The 16274-nt window shown below is 46.1% G+C and overlaps 2 protein-coding genes across 6 annotated transcripts in view; one reads left to right on the top strand and one right to left on the bottom strand.

Annotated features, from left to right (window-relative positions):
* Window positions 1-1158: 1158 nt before the first annotated feature.
* RPL31 (ribosomal protein L31) lies at window positions 1159-7066 on the top strand. 3 transcript variants are annotated; one of them, XM_061997646.1, is made up of 5 exons: window positions 1159-1220; window positions 1936-2052; window positions 4363-4488; window positions 6316-6428; window positions 7000-7066. In XM_061997646.1, the coding sequence occupies exons 2-5, from the start codon at window positions 1946-1948 to the stop codon at window positions 7029-7031; spliced, it is 378 nt and encodes a 125-aa protein (XP_061853630.1). In that variant the 5' UTR covers window positions 1159-1220; window positions 1936-1945; the 3' UTR covers window positions 7032-7066. The 3 variants fall into 3 exon arrangements, with proteins under 3 accessions (XP_061853630.1, XP_061853639.1, XP_010201143.2); XM_061997655.1 differs by lacking the exon at window positions 1159-1220 and adding an exon at window positions 1409-1412; XM_010202841.2 differs by lacking the exon at window positions 1159-1220 and having other exon boundaries at window positions 1914-2052.
* Window positions 7067-8002: 936 nt separating this feature from the next.
* TBC1D8 (TBC1 domain family member 8) overlaps window positions 8003-16274 on the bottom strand; it is a 53746-nt gene continuing 45474 nt past the window's right edge. For all 3 annotated transcript variants that reach the window (XM_061997606.1, XM_061997622.1, XM_061997614.1), the window contains 7 exons: window positions 15490-15588; window positions 14900-14968; window positions 13029-13269; window positions 11221-11286; window positions 10502-10591; window positions 10258-10358; window positions 8003-8991 (listed from right to left, as the gene is read on the bottom strand). In XM_061997606.1, the coding sequence (XP_061853590.1) occupies window positions 8530-8991; window positions 10258-10358; window positions 10502-10591; window positions 11221-11286; window positions 13029-13269; window positions 14900-14968; window positions 15490-15588 (1128 nt within the window). In that variant the 3' untranslated portion in view covers window positions 8003-8529. The remainder of the gene's footprint in view (window positions 8992-10257; window positions 10359-10501; window positions 10592-11220; window positions 11287-13028; window positions 13270-14899; window positions 14969-15489; window positions 15589-16274) is intronic.

Here is a 16274-nt window from a genome sequence, read left to right as displayed (position 1 = left end):
GTCTTTCTGTTAACTGTAGACAAACCCAAGCAGAGGCCACTTGGCTAAGTTAGAGCCTAACTTCATAAATTCCAACAACTCCTCTAAGGGTTTATTCTGGGAAAGGGGAGGAGAAATCTCTAGGCCAAAAAGTTCATGCAGGAAAGAGGCAACGAAGGAACATGAGCACCTCAGAGGAAATATGTGTGGAAGCAGCAGTCGGTTGATCTCTACTATGATGGAAGTCAGAGAAAAATTCCTTTAAGAATGTTAAGTGTTTTAACTCTCAGGGATAGTTATAACACACCCACATCTCTCCCGATTCCCAGTGTGTAAGTCCAAACCAAGCTCAGCCTCAGAGGAAGCACTTATCTTTCTAAAACCAGCAGCACTGTAAGCTGTTAACAGGGAGAAGCTCTAAACAGGGTGGAGTAGCCTTTCTAATAAGATGGCTTATTACATTGTCTGGAAGGATACGGAGCACTTGCAGGAACAGACTTACGTCAATACCTCATTTTTCATGCCTTGTCTCATTTCTTCCCTGTACACACATCCCAGCTTTGGATTGTTGCGCTCGCTCCCTGTTGCACACGCACACACAACACAACATACCAGTCCTCTTCATACAGCCAGGTTGCTGCTCTAGGCCATTATAACCGAAATACGGCTTGTTCCAATGCCATCACTCAGCTCTCGGGTCATTCTGCCAGGCAGGTGGCCAGGGCAGGGTGGGTACTGCAGACCCATGATGGCACATCTCAGGAGCTGCAGCTAGAAGCACAATCACCCCCAAGCCGAGCTCCCCACACAACGCATCTCCTAGAGGAAAAACTCCAAAGTACGGGGAAAGAAAGTTGGCAGCTATCCGAGAGGTGGCCAGCCAGCCCCTCGCTCCCTTTGCGACCCCTGAACCCAGATTGCGCCCAGAAGCAACTCTCAGGTCGGGACAGGCGGGGGCCACTCCCTCTGGAGCCAGGAGCGTCCCTCCCAATGGCAAGCAGTAGCCAAAGGCAGGTGGGCAAATCCACCCGCCCGCCCCTCTCCGTTTCTCGGTAACGGCAGACAAACAACAAAACAAAGACGGCACGCGCGCCGCCGCCGCCTGCCTGAGCCCGCCCGCCCCTCGCCGCGGCGCGCGCCTCCGCCTGGCGCCGGCGCACTCAGGCCCCGGCCGCATCCCGGAAGGGCTCCTCACTCCCACAGTCCTTTGCGCGCTCTTTTCCGGCCTGTGCCCGGGCAGGGTGAGTGTCAGCCCGGCGGATCCGCGGCCATCCGCCTCACAGACCCCGCGGCGGGAGGGGTTCCTTGGGCTGGCCCGGTGCGGGAGGCATCCTGGTGCGGGAGGCACCGGGTAGTAGCTCTCGGCGGGTCCGCGTTCGGCGGGACTGCGGCCCATCTCCCTGCACCCCGAGGCCTGCGCTGAGCCGGGCAGGGCGCAGGCCCAGGGAGGCTTACGGGGGCACTTGCTGGGGGGTTACGGCCCCATGGAGGGCCTCGGCGAGGGAAGAAGAATCCGTAGACTGCCGTTAGTCGCTCGAAGGAGCCTCTCCAGCAGTGTTATCTCCATCCCCGGACGGGCCAAGCTGCTCTCCTGGGTTGCCCTGGGGAAGGAGGGAGCTTGGCTGTACAGAGCCAGGACAGAGTGGTTTCTCAGGGGCACTTGGGACTGATCAGGAGCCCCATCTTCATGGGAAGTGGTGGAAGAGTCTCAGATATGTTTCATGCTCCTGTCGTTGAGATGGGAGTAAAGCATTTATGGTGCCGAAAAACTACTGTGTAAAATCTACAACTGGTACGACCCCTGGGATGAGTTAAGTTTAAATTTATGTTTCTGAATGTGGGAAGTAGTGTGGCTTGTAAGGAACTGGGAGTGATGAGAAGGAGGGTGATGGTTGTGGGGAAAAAATCCTGAGGGAAGTTGAGTCAGGGTTTGATGCGTGTATGGATGCTTTCCAGCGTTGCTCAGATGGCTCCTGCAAAGAAAGGTGGCGAGAAGAAGAAGGGACGCTCTGCCATCAATGAGGTGGTGACTCGGGAGTATACCATCAACATTCACAAGCGGATCCATGGCGTGTAAGTTGTACCTTTTATCAGGGCTTCTGGAAGTGGCATTTGGAGGTGGGTTTTAAACGGCAAGGAGTGAAGTTAGATATCTGCCCTCCGTGCACAGCTGTCAGTCTTTCCCAGGCAAAGTTTAAAGTTTAGCACCCCCTAGTAAGTTCTAGAAATTAAATATTGTAATCCAATGATTGTCTCCGTGCTTCTCACTAAATTGTGTGAGGTGTAAGCTGGGGTGTGATTTGAGTTGATAACAGTCTTAGTTGTATGTAGACGAGAGTAACTTTTTCCCTGACAAAATGCTGAACCTGATGAAACCGAGCAGTAGTAAAAAGCTTGAGAGGAGTTGTCGAGAAAGTGTCTCCCTTTGATTCTCTTCGTATGTGTATGGCCACAGTCCTGTGGAAATAAAACTATATCTGCATTCAAGTAACTGCTTAAATTGCTGAAGTTAACCTAGAACAGGAGAGAAGCACAGCAGTGGACTATTGCAAAACTGTGTGGGGATGGGAGGTAGGGGTGTCTTTACAGATGTTCTGGTCTCGCTTCTTGGTTGGTTGTAGTAATTCAGTCTTATTTTTAATGCTGATGATTGTAGAATCATGGACTCACAGAATGGTAGGGGTTGGAAGGGACCTCTAAAGATCATCCAGTCCAATCCCTTGCTAAAGCAAGTCCACCTCTACCAGGTGACACAGGAACACATACTGGTGGGTTTAGAAATCTCCAGAGCAAGAGACTCCCCACCCTCCCTGGGCAGCCTGTGCCAGGGCTCCCTCACAGGAAAGAAGTTTCTCCTTGTGTTTAAGTGAAACTTTTTGTGTTCCAGCTTCTGTCGATTGTTCCTTATCCTGTTACTGACGATCTTGCTGTCCACTTTTCTTTTTGGGTTATGCCCTTTCTTTTGGGGCATGAAGTACTAGGGATGAAACACTTTGTTCAATGCTTTTCTTACTTATAATCACTTCCCACTCCCAATGTCTAGCATGAAATAGCAATATCAGTATGCAAATAACACTAAATATGACCCACTGCGGGATACTACCGACTCTGAAGTTGTATGTCTCGGGATGGGAAATGGCAAAACACTCACAGTGCAGCTGTAACTTCTAGTGGAAATGCCCAGTCATGCACAATCTGTCCATATACACATAAGGCAAGCTATACTTCCTATGGTGGTATTGGTGCAGTCCTGTAAAGGTAGCCATCAGATGTTGTTTAGCAGAAGCTATTTCTCAGCATAGCATCAATGTTCTAACGTTTATTTCGATACCAGTACAGTTCTATCAGGTTTTTTGTGTTACTGTTGTTGCACTACTTTTCTCATAGGCCTTTTATTGAGAGTATCTGTTAAAGCTCTGTAATTCACTAATACTGCCATAAGTTTGAAAGTCTGTGTTTGAGTAAGACTTTAGAACCAGGAGTTGTGACAGCTGCAAAATGTTACTGAAGTTTTCTGCCTAACTATATGGGGATTGACCTGATGGGGAGCAGCTCTGTGGAGAGAGACCTGGGAGTCCTGGTTGACAATAAACTAAACATGAGCCAGCAATGTGCCCTTGTGGCCAAGAAGGCCAATGGCATCCTGGGATGCATCAAGAATGTGGCCAGCAGGTCAAGGGAGGTTCTTCTCGCCCTCTACTCTGCCCTGGTGAGGCCTCATCTGGAGTCCTGTGTCCAGTTCTGGGCTCCTCAGCTCAAGAGGGGCAGAGAACTTCTGGAGAGAGTCCAGTGCAGGGCCACCAAGGTGATCAGGGGACTGGAACATCTTCCATATGAGGAAAGGCTCTGGGAACTGGGGCTGTTCAGTGTGGAGAAGAGGAGACTGAGAGGGGATCTTATTATTTGTAAGTATCTAAATGGTGGATGTCAGGAGGTTGGGGTATCACTTTTTTCTGTTATATCCAGTGACAGGACAAGGAGTAATGGAAAGAAACTGGAACACAAGAAATATAAATAAAAACTTCCACTGTTCAGGTGAGGGAGCCCTGGCACAGGCTGCCCAGGGAGGTAGTGGAGACTCCTTCCCTGGAGGTCTTCAAGACCCACCTGTACATGTTCCTGTGTGACCTGATCTAGGTGGACCTGCTTTAGCAGTGGGGTTGGACTAAGTGATCTCTGAAGCTGTGATTCTGTGCTGTGTGGTTTCTGTTAGGTGTAGACAAGGTTAGCAGCTACCTACCAGATGAGAGGTCTAGTCACACTATGGTGCAGTTCTTGGGCTACTGTCAAACACAGTTCATTGGACTGCACATTTCAAGAAGGTTGGTGTCCACCACTGACAGTTTCCTGAAGTTAAAGAGATGTCTTTTGCTTCTGTCATAGGGGCTTCAAGAAACGAGCCCCGCGCGCTCTCAAGGAAATCCGTAAGTTTGCCATGAAGGAAATGGGTACCCCTGATGTTCGCATCGACACCAGGTTGAACAAAGCAGTCTGGGCTAAAGGAATCAGGTGGGTGTCTGCGACTTTCCCTGTTGTGTGAGGAAGAACGATGTAGCTCTGCATGTGGAGGTACGGGACTTAAGAGCAGTAGAAAGATGTGTATACTCCTTGCAGTATTTGCATTTTCTCTGCAAGTGCTTCCTTTCTGACCGTGTACCAAGGAAAGAAGGAAGGGGAAGCTGTAATAAGTACCTCTGTCCCTATCACAGCAGGCAGTTTTTAGAAACGCAGTTTTTTAGTGACAACTGCAGTCCCAGGCTGGGTACCTGGGATTTGTGTTACGTGTGTGAACAGGATTAGTGTTTGAAGCATGCTGAATTGATAAATGCTGCACAGATACTAACAAGAAATAGTTTAAATAGGGTCATTAATCTTGTCTTGAAAATACAAATGATGAGTAATTCAAGAGTCAAAAAATAGTGGCTTCTGAAGCAGATGGTTTGGCATTTGACATGTGTGAAGGTGGTCCAGAAGGACTCCTGTGAGGAGTGGGACCCGTTAAACCCTAAAAAATGGTGAAATGCCTGAACCCTCAATTTAAGCCATGTCTTCTAGGAATTAGATTCTGAAGTGTAGCCTACGAAATAAATTACAGTCCTTTACCTGGTGTTGCGTGCTTAGGCCAACAGAGTGCGAAGTTGGGACTAGGTTACTGGGTCTTCTGGGCAGGGATTCCGTGTCCTTCCCATTGAGTTGTTCTGGTTCACAGGCAGTGAAGCAGCAGCAGAGCCAGGTGACAGCATCACTTCAGAGCTTAGTAGTGAGGCCATTAACCAAGACTTCCTTAACTGGTAGAAGCACAGTCTGTGGAGCAAGGAGTCATCACGTCTTGTCTTTCCAATGTGAGTTTAACTCTGACTTTTACTAGTTAGAATAGATAATATATGCAAAGTAAAAATACACTCCTGGAAGGGTCAGGAGAGGCTAAAGTGACCATGTCAGCTAGTACGATAGTCAGTGATCCGGGTGAAGTAGTGAAAAATGCTTTTGACTTGTTTAATGAAGGGAGTAAGTTGAAGCAAGTTCCTATGTCAAAATTGCTGCATCCATCTGATTTATTAAGTATGGTTTTGAGAACACTATATACAGCAGGGAGGAAGTTCCTTCAGCTATTCTGTTGAGCAAAAGTACTCTGAGCAAGAGTTTTCCAGAATCCCAAGTTCATTTGAGGTGGGAGATTACTTGAAAAATGCTGTGGATAAATATTGCTGTGATTTGACAAATGGAGTTATCCAAGTGATTTGTGGTTTGGTGGACTTGCAAGGAAGAAATGTTTTATCAGTCATATGCCTGTGAATAAGATGTTGGTTTGGGTCTACTGACAGTCATGACCTTTGGCATACAGGTTGGACAGTGTTCTGAGCCTTGACAGGAGCCTTCTAGGATCTCAGAACAAGGAGTTGGGAGTTTTTTTTCTGTTTTCTGTTCTAGTAAGGAATGCTTGTTAGTATCAGCTGCTGGCTGACCATGCTCACGCTGTGCTTCACCATCATCTCCACAGGATTATTTCCTGGATCAGTAGGAGACTCATGATGCGCTTGTATGCTTCCTCTGCATTACGGATTCATCTTATTCAAAGCTCCATTAAATCTTAGCTTTTGTTTTAAAAAAACTGAAAAACTCCTCTAAGGCAAACAGTGCAATCTCTAAGGTACAGGATTTCACTCTGGTTATGATGCTGAGTTAGAAACGGAATCAACTCATTGTGTATTTACACAAAGAGGTAAAGCTAGAGAATTTGAGAGGAAGCAGTCACCACAGAACAAAGAACTTTATATGAATTAGCAGATTTCGATACAGGTCTTACTGAAAATTCATCTGTCCTGTTTGTTCCAGGAACGTTCCTTACCGTATCCGTGTGCGTTTGTCCAGAAAGCGCAACGAGGATGAAGATTCACCGAACAAGCTGTACACGCTGGTTACCTATGTACCAGTCACAACATTCAAAGGTGAGGTTGCATGATGTCTCTCTTTCTCCTACATGTGTTTTCCTGAACAAGTAGCAAAGTGGGACAGCTCCTCTGGCACTGTACAGTTGAGATGAAAAGCATGTTGAAGGGGTCAAACTGCAGGCTTTAAACTAGCTCAGCTGTAGAGAACAGGGCTGCTAGCTTGCCTCAGCAGCATTACAAACTAAATACAGAATGTAGTGAATGTATAAATATATTTGTATATAAATACAGAATGTAGTAGAAGGGCCTTGTGAGTGTTGTGAGAATAAAAAATACTGGCCATAGTTGTAAGGTTTGTTTTCCCTTACACATTACATCCTCTGTTGTCAAAAGCTCAAGCAGGTTGAGCCTTTTCTGCGTGTCTGAGAAGTATCTTCTTTGCAGAATTGGCTTTAAATGAAGTTTTTGGTTTAACATTTGGTGAAGTATTTGCCTCTACCTTGCTTTTCCGGAAGTAGACCAACAAACTAGTTTTAAACCTGTAGGTGCACTTCCTTAAGAAGGATGTGCACGTACATAAAGGGACTTTTCCTAGGAAGCGGTGCTGATGCAATTTCTTGTTTTGCAGGTCTACAGACAGTCAATGTGGATGAAAATTAAACTGATTTTCAGTACAATAAAAGGATAAAAAGAAAGTTTATTCCTAAATTGTTTTTATTACCCAGCCTCTCCAAGCTCTCATCCCCAAAGAATTGAGTTGAACAGATGACAACATCTTAAAATATCTTGCTTTCCTGGGGCTTGTACACAGAATCATAGAATGGTAGGGGTTGGAAGAGATCTTTAGAGATCATCTAGTCCAACCCCCCTGCAGAGGCAGGTCCACCTAGATCAGGTCGCATAGGAACAGGTCCAGGCGGGTCTTGAAGACCTCCGAGGAAGGAGACTCCACAACCCCTCTGGGCAGCCTGTGCCACTGCTCTGTCACCCTCACGGTGAAATAAGTTTTTTCTTTTTGTGTTCCAGCTTCATCCCATTACCCCTTGTCCTGTTGCTAGCTACTATAGAAAAAAGGGATGCCCCAACCTCCTGACACCCACTATTTGGATATTTATAAATGTTAATAAGATCTCCCCTCAATCTCCTCCAGACTAAACAGCCCCAGTTCCCGCAGCCTTTCCTCATATGAAAGATGTTCCAGTCACCTGAATACATACTGGTGTAATTTTCTTAATTAAAGATACTGTAGACTTCTGTTACATGTGAACAGACTAAGGATGAGATGTGACTATTCTTACATGGGTAGTGAACTCCTGGTGCTTTGGTTTTGCTCTTAGGGGGAATAAAGAGCTATTATACAGCTATTTTAAGTCAAGGCCAAGTTTGTTCAAGAAACAAATAATCAAGAAAAACCCCCAGCTCCATGGGATCAGTACATCCTCTATGTAATCTCTTGTGGATAAAGTAAACTCCCTGGGTTTTTCATCCCCCACTGGTCTCCAAGGCACTGAAACACAGGGTCCTGACCAGGGAAGGAACTGTGAGCACACCAGCTAAGGGAGTTTATGTAATGAAGCAGGAGCTGAAGGCCTTTTCCTTCTGTAAATCAATGAAGACCGTTGATGCGAGTCTTAGTACAAAAAGGGGTTTATTGAAAAGTGCATGTTTTCACAGACCAACATGGGAAGAAGCACAGTCCATGTACACTTAACATTGCAGCAAGACATACAAATTGGAGTACAATCAAATATATTAAAATAGTTTCAATTACCAGCATTGAAACAGTTTTCGGTATTAGTGCAAAAAAGGCAACCCAAACAAACTGCAGACAGTAGCTGAGAAGTGTTTTCCCCTGTTTAAAAAAAAACAACAATAAAAACACCAGAACAAAACGGGACCCTGGAGCCAGCCTCTCCTCTCCCAGTGCGGAAGAAGGCTTCAGTGTCTTCACACCGTAGACAGATGTTTCCTTTTACATTCAAAACAAGGAACATAATTAATAAATCAATGGCACGGAACAAAACTTACACACCCTTTAGCTTTTAAAGCTCTTGAAACTGGAAAACCACAGACCAACCAATTGTTTCTCAGAAGTCCACTGCTAACTGAAAGCCTTTGGCAGACTGCTTTGGCATCGTTTTGGGTGCAGACGGCCTCGCTACTGCTGCATGTTGGGTTTTGTGTGTTCGCCCCGCGACTGGCAGCTCGTTCCGTTCGCTTTGAGGCTGTATTGATTGACCTTTGCGTTCTCGAGTTTTGGCTTCAGTTCTAAAGGTTTTTCAAAGAAGTTAACTAAGGACTGTTCAGTTAAGAGGGATGCTAAAATATGTTCAAAAGAGACAGTCCAGTCCCCTTCAGTCACCGGGGAAGGTTGAGAGTCTTTGTGAGGAGCCTTCACAGTGTCGGTAAAAACGGCGTCCTGCTCTGAAGCAGAGGCCTCGGGCTGCAAGTCCTCAGTGAACTCATCTGATCCGCTCCCCAGGCTGATGCTTCTTTGTCCTACTTCTCCGATCTGAAGTAACAGCGTGGTCACAGTGGCAATGGCTTGATACAAATCATTCTCCTCTGGATCTTCGTGAAACATGCTGTACAAGGTTTTGCAGAACTGAATGAACTCCCTCTGTAAAGGATGAAAAGCCAAATCAAATACTGAGCAGCCAGGCTATGGGTATCTGTAGGAGTCAGGTGAGGGTATTTATATGCTCACTTATAGCACTGTTTGCCTGCTTTTTAAAAAAGAGTAGCAAAGGGATTTCAGCCTTCGCTGGCACTAGGAAACTTTGTGCTGCAAGTCAAAAAGGGAACAGCAGAAAAGTACTGCTCTGCCTTGATGAAGGAGAGGAAGACCTCCCAGCTGACCAAATGGCAAGGGAGATAAAAGGCAAAGGATACAATTCATTACTGGTGGGAAACTGGTGGCTGTTACACAGAATCAAGTACAGCCCAAGTGACTGCCTACCAGCCTAGGAGCAATTTTTTTTTAGCTGTTTCTCTTCCCAGCTTTCCCCAGCTCTTTTTTTCCTTCTTCAGACATCTTTCCTGCCCAAGCCCTTGCTCACCCATCAGAGATGATTACCAGGCTATGAGAGGATGTTCCATATCCTATTACAAAGTTTGTCAGCCCTCAAGTTTCTCACAGTCATAGGATGGCAACTGAGGGTGGAAGGGACTGCAGGAAGCAGTCAAGTGATGCCTTTATGAGAGATGACGTGGCCCTGCTGAGCTGAGAGGTTACGTAGACGTGGCCCATTTAAAACTTCATTTAGCAACACCAGCACAGAAGGGATCCTGGCTGTAGCCCTATCTTTCTTTGCATGTCTGTACATTTGTTTTACTAACACAGGACCCTTTTACCTCCAGTAGATTTCCTTATACCAACAACACACACAAAGCTCTACTGTTACCAGGGAGGCAATGGTAAGATGACAGCCTTCAGCTATCTTACTCCACACAGTTCCACTCAGTGTTTGACTAAGACAGGACAAGTCCCAGTTGCTGATGGACAAAGAGAGGAGTTACTGGTTTGCTGGGGAGGAAGTGGGAGGAAGATAGAACAGCAATATGCATTCTTGGAAATTCCCTGGGTTTAGGAGGGGGGCTTTCTTCAGCCTGCATGAGCCCATTTTCCAGCCTGTCACACTGGGTGAGGCCGAAATCCTGCCTATTCACCAGAGAGTTTGAGCAGAAGGAGCTGCTAGAAAGGTGGCTGAGAGTTTCCTTACACCTGCTGGCTGGATCAGAGGAGCTCAGTCCTCCGTACCTAAAGAGCTGAATCTAAAACCCAGGCCAAATTCAGCTTCCTCAGGAAGAGCTGAAGCCTTGCATTGTCTTGTCAAGTACTCCCCCACTTCTTTAAAAACACAATACAGCCTCTTAACGTACGTACCTGGCTCATTTTTGGCAATTCTTTTTCCATTTTAGTATCCTTTTCTTTGGCTATATCCTTCAGCATCTGCTTCAACTGCTTTTGGTAATCTACTGCATCACCTTTTTTGGAGCAGACACAAAAAAGGAGAATAAAGTTTTCAAGTTGCTGGAGTAAACTGCCATTTCAAAATCAAACCCGGAGAGCAGCTCCGATGGAGCTGGTTATCTCACACGCACACATTACAGAACTGTTTTGGACGTACCGTTTGCTTTTCCGATGACTAGTGGTCTTGAGGTTGACAGCAAAGGATTCTTTAACAGGGACTGGCTGTCTCGTTCATTTTCTGTGAGAGCTAGCCAGAACAAGAAGGCAAAAGAAGCAATGATTAATCCTTTTGAGTGCTACATGATGGCTGCTTGCACTTTTTCAATTCACATATTTGAAGAAAATAAAATCATTGGGCAGAGACGTTGCTTTAAAAACCCAGCACTTCATTAAATCACACTGTAAGGTTATGTTAACTGTAGGTAAGGCTGGTTCTGCACTGACAGAGTCAGAAGTTTGCCTGGAGTGACACAATTTAATTAAAAACTTTGCCCAGAGAAACTACCACAGAATTTTGTCAGCTGATCAAAACTGGATCAAGGATGTTTCTACTGTCTATGGAGTAGGAGCCATCCAAAAATGTTAGGTCAGTTCGTATTTTGTCTAGAAGTCACCATACAATTGTCTGCAGAAGATCTTTGAATGCAGCAGAACTGAGCTTTGACGTTGTGTATCTATAAATCTTACCCTTTGACGTTGTGTATCTATAAATCTTACCCAAAAAGGTTTTAACTGGAGCAAATTTTAGTGAGCCTGAATACAAATGCAAATCTCATATGCTCCCAGCTGAAGGATGCAAGATAGGGTTCACCATTAAGCAGCCTCTTCCCAAAAGCTTAAAGCAAGAGATTTCTGGGGAAACTGAGGATTTCTTACCTGGTGGGATATGCAGCTTATACAGTAACTTTATCTTTTCATTCATTTCTCCATTATACATAACATCTGCAAGGAAAAAAAAAAGAAGGAAGTAGACCAGAGCATTTGCTTCCACAGTTTAAAATAAATCAGGCATCCCCCTGTGCACAAAAGAGAATTGTTTGCTTGGACAATAGATGAAGACATATGGCCAGTATATTACATCGACACATTTTAAGTGGTGCCTGTCGCTGAGGAACAGCAGGTGAGAGCCATCTGGTTTGGTCTTTGTTCTTCCAGATAGGCTGGGAGTCCCTGACCCTATGAAGCTGCAGCACTGCTTAAAAATATCAAGGAGGAAGGCAGGGATTTTAGAAAAGGCTGTTTACTGCTGCAGATGAACAGGAATGTCATGGGGGAGAGACACAAATCTCCTTTAGGGGTCATCGTATCCTTAATATTTCTCCCCATCAGCCCTTACTGCTGTTCTCCAGAACAAGCCCAAAGGAGAGAACTACTCCCATGCAATATAATTCATATTTTCAGTGACCAGTAGAAATGAGATACTGTGAAAAACATTAAAGTTCTATCCCTCTAAGAATCAAAATCAATTTAATACAGAGTGCTTTGATTCACATCAAAAAAAGCTTAAGTGGCACGAATACAGATCTGCTGATTTTTTACTGAAGCTTTTAATCTTGATTGGGGTTTATTTTTCACGTGGGGTCAGGCAACAATTGAGGTGTGGCACTTTCTTCTTCAGCCAGATTTTGGCACAGGCAGCCTAGTATCATTAGACCAGATGGTGGCCTCAAGACCCAGCCTCAGGCAGCTCTTCAGTCCCTGCTGGCCAAAATGGGTTTTGTTCTGCTTATTGTCAAGGTAAAAGGCAAGCAGCAGTTTGCTGCATAAGTCTTCAAGAAGCAGTAACAAAGAGGTATATACTGAGATTTCCAAAGTATGCCGAAAGCAACAATCTGGTACAGGGGATATCCTGGCATTCCGTGCAGAACTGAGCAGAATCTTCGTTCATAAAATATTTACAAGAAAATTACTATTGTCTGAGAAATATTCAATCGTGTCCTTAGGTTCTTTTAAATGTAATTGACTTGTCTCCCTGTACTCAGCGCTGGTGAGACCACACCTCAAATACTGTGTTCAGTTCTGGGCCCCTTGCTACAAGAGGTGCTCACTGCTGAGGTGCTGGAGTGTGTCCAGAGACAGGCAACAAAGCTGGTGAAGGGTCTGGAGAACAAGTCTGATGAGGAACAGTTGAGGGAGCTGGGGATGTTTAGTCTAGAGAAGAGGAGGCTGAGGGGAGACATGATCACTCTCTGCAACTACCAGAGTTTGAAGGAGATGGGGGTCAATCTCTCCTCTCCAGTAATGAATGATAGGACACAAGTAAATGGCATCAAATTGCACCAGGGTAAGTTCAGATTGGAGATTAGGAAGAATTTTTTTACCAAGAGGTAACAGGCTGCCCAGGGATGTGGTGGAGTCACCATCCCTGGAAATACTTAAAAGACACATAGATGAGGTGCTGAGAGACATGGTTTAGTGATGGGCTTGGCAGTGTGAGGTTAGTGGTTGGACTCAATGATCTCAAAGGTGTTTTCCAAACGTGATGATTCTGTGACTTTGGGTGACTGGAACACAAAACTTCAGCAGACGTCACTGGTTTAGGCTAATCACAAGACTAAGAAAACCCATCTGCACATGAACCCCCTGCCAGCTGTGTGGCACTTTAACATTCAAACATTCACATCTCCCCCACACCCCCCAGCTCTGCCTACTACCTCCCACCCTGTGGTGGTAGGAGCTGGTACCTAAGCAGCTGGCGAGCCCCTTGAACTCAATCAGCCGGTCCATGTTGTCATCCAGGAGCCGGAAGGTCCTGTGCGCGAGGACGTCGGTGTGGTCGCCGCAGGTCCAGGGCGAGAGCAGCCTGTAGAGGCGGGCGAACTGCTGTGCATCGATGCGGTACTGCTCGGCGTACGGCCTGCTCGGGTCGTGCCGCTCCGCCGCCGCGCCCGGCGCGTCCCAGTAGCACCTCAGCAAGTGTTCCCTCTACGAGCAATCAGAGGCGGGAGAAGGGGGAATGGCAGCGTGCGGTGTCAGAGAGAGCACAGCCAACAGAAAAGTCACAATCGCCAAATGGTAGGGGTTGGAAGGGACCTCTAGAGATCATGCAGTCCAACCCCCTGCCAAAGCAAGTCCACCTCAATCGGGTCACACAGGAACGTGTCCAGGCAGGTTTGAAAACCTCCAGAGCAGGAGACTCCACGTGCTCCTGGGCAGCCCGTGCCAGGGCTCCCTCACCCTCACAGTAAAATAGTTTCTCCTCATGTTCAAATGGAACTTGTTGTGTTCCACCTTTTGTCCATTACCCCTGTGTCTGTCACTGCAGACTACAGAAAAAAACTGTTGCCCCAAATCACACGGAAGTGTGCTGGAAATGCTCAAAATTCCCTCTGTGTGAGGTGTTACAACGGTACCAAGACCATTCCTATGAGAAAAACCAAAGTGTGAGTTTAATTAGAGCAGCCAAGAGCTCTCGTGATTTCCAGCAGGTAATAAATCTGAAGGGAGACTGGGCAGATTCTTGGAAGACATTCACTGTAGGCTACTGACACCATTAGTCACATCTGACCCAGGATGTCTCTCACCAGCCAAAGGTAAGAGGGTTGGAGAAAATCCACAGTAAGCTTTATACAAGCGTGACCTGTTCATTTATTCTCTCTCAGGCCTCCCCGTTTGAGTGCCATCCCTAATTAGCCTTCCCTTAGGAACAGGCTGATGCAAAACAAAGAGTCCTAACAAAGCGAGCTGTCCTGGGAGAGCGAGGGAGCTAACGAAAATGAACCGCCAAGAAACGAAATGAGGGAAGGGGATGAATACAAGCCAGTCAAAGCTCAAAAACAAGGAACAGGAGGGTGGTGCCGCAGAGCAAGCCCCAGCAACACCTTCTTAGAACCACTAATTGGAGGGGAGGATACAGCTGCTCTTGGCCACAAAGCTACTACATAACACTAAGGACACCATAGTCATCTTGTCAGTACCCAGTATTTACGGCTATGAACAATACACAAAAGGAATGGTCCATTAAGGGCAGTAATTACGTGCTCAGACCTCTAAATCAAGTAGTATTGGATAAGCATAGATGTCCCTCTCTCCAAATCATTTTTTCTAGCAGTTCTTTCAAACATCAGCTTGACAGAAAAGAACTGAAGTAGCAACCCCTTCTAGTCCTAAAATAATACATCATTATTAAATCTATTAGAAACAAATAGCAAGGATGCAAGTTTGTGGGGATTTTTTTTCCCCCAATGAAAAAGAGAGTCTACCTTTAAAGACCATTAAAAGAGCAGGACTTACAAGCACTGCAGAGTGAGCAGAGCTACATGTTATTTAATTTATTCTGCATGTGAAACTTACCAGAACCTAATTTCTGATGGATCGTTTCCAAGCAGCAGGTTAGAAAGGAAATGCTGAAGCAATTCTCCTTAGAATGATCGGTACATTACTATTCCTCTCTAACAACTGGGCAACCACAGGAAGGACAAAACGACAAGATCCCACCCGAACGGCACTGCTCGGGCAGGGCACACGAGGTATGAGGTGGCACTGCAAAGCGGCAGCTACAAGTTAGGCCCAGAGGCATCAATTAGATGCATCTCTACTTTTCAGGGAGACCAACCTTGAACAAGTCATACAGTTCCTCTAAATCTTCTGGAAGAATTGAAACATCTGGGATGACAACTCGGAGCTTAAAAAGAAACAGAAAGAAGATCATGTTAGTGATCAATCTTTTCTCCCGTTGTCACCGACGCGGGCAGGCCCAGGAGCCGTGCAGAAGACTGTGGTTACGTGGTGGAGCTGAAAAACACGGTATTGGAAAGTCTTTGTAATTTTTCTCACTTCTTTAGGTTAACTGCTTGGGACAGATCCGTGAAAAGAGATATCCCACCAGGGCTACTAGAAACAAAGACAGGAAGTCCCCAAACTACAGGTCACAGGAGGCCGGGGAAGCACCGCATCGTGCTCGCTACGGTGCGAGTCGAGGTGCTGGGATGGACAGTCCCCTTCTTAACGTTAAAGCCACCCTAATAAACAATGCACATGTCTGCAAACGAAACAGCAAACCCATCAGCATCCCGGGAAAGGGCTTTTTTTCCAGAGTCAGTAGGGATCCTTCCTCTTTGCAGGATATGGTGGTGCCTTTTGAAAAGCCGCCTCCAGGGAGGACGCGTTGACACTGCCTCAGTGGAAACGATACCCCATACTCACCACATTTTGCTTGGTTGTGTCTTCGTGGCCCTGCAGGACACGGATCCGATGCTTGTAGCGCATGTGCTCTATCTGTGCCACAGAGTGGTCTCCGAATTTCTACAAGGGAGGAACCAAAGTTTGATGTTTTGTAATAGTTATGGCATTCACATTTCTCATTTACTAGAAATACAACTTTTGAAGTACTGTGAGCACTGTGAAGAAAAAGTATACCCAGACTCTAACTGATCTGTCAGTGTAGGTATTTATACTACACATTGCTTTCTACATGTGAGCAATTCATTGAGGTATCTGTAAAGATCACAGAATCACAGAATGGTAAGGGTTGGAAGGGACTTCGAGAGAACACCTATACCAACTCCCCTGCTAAAGCAAGTTCACCTTAACCAAGTCACACAGGAACACATGCAGAGGCAGGTTTTGAAAACCTCCAGAGCAGGAGACTCCACACCCTCCCTGGGCAGCCTGTGCCAGGGCTCCCTCATTCTCACAGCAAAGAAGATTTGCCTTGTGCTTAAATGGAACTTTTTGTGTTCCAGCTTCTGTCCGTTACTCCTGGTCCTACTATTGGACACTACAGAAAAAAGTGTTACCCCATCCTCCTGACATCATCCTTTAGGTACTTTGAAGTGTTAACAAGATTCCCCCATAGTTTTCCCTTCTCCAGGCTGAACAGCCCCAGGTCCCACAGCCTTTCCTCATGGGAAAGAGGTTCCACTCTCCAGATGTGGCCTTACCAGGGCAGAGTAGAGGAGAAGGAGAACTTCCCTCAACCTGCTGGACAC

The sequence above is a fragment of the Colius striatus genome, chromosome 1, assembly GCF_028858725.1.
Source record: "Colius striatus isolate bColStr4 chromosome 1, bColStr4.1.hap1, whole genome shotgun sequence".
NCBI lineage: Eukaryota > Metazoa > Chordata > Aves > Coliiformes > Coliidae > Colius > Colius striatus.
This window is presented reverse-complemented; position numbering and strand designations above follow the sequence as displayed.

Coding starts and splice junctions, on each gene's coding strand:
- RPL31 (XM_010202841.2), top strand. CDS start 1,925: ATGCTTTCCAGCGTTGCTCAGATGGCTCCTGCAAAGAAAGGTGGCGAG. Junction 2,053..4,362: donor CACAAGCGGATCCATGGCGT/GTAAGTTGTACC, acceptor CTTCTGTCATAG/GGGCTTCAAGAAACGAGCCC. Junction 4,489..6,315: donor GTCTGGGCTAAAGGAATCAG/GTGGGTGTCTGC, acceptor TGTTTGTTCCAG/GAACGTTCCTTACCGTATCC.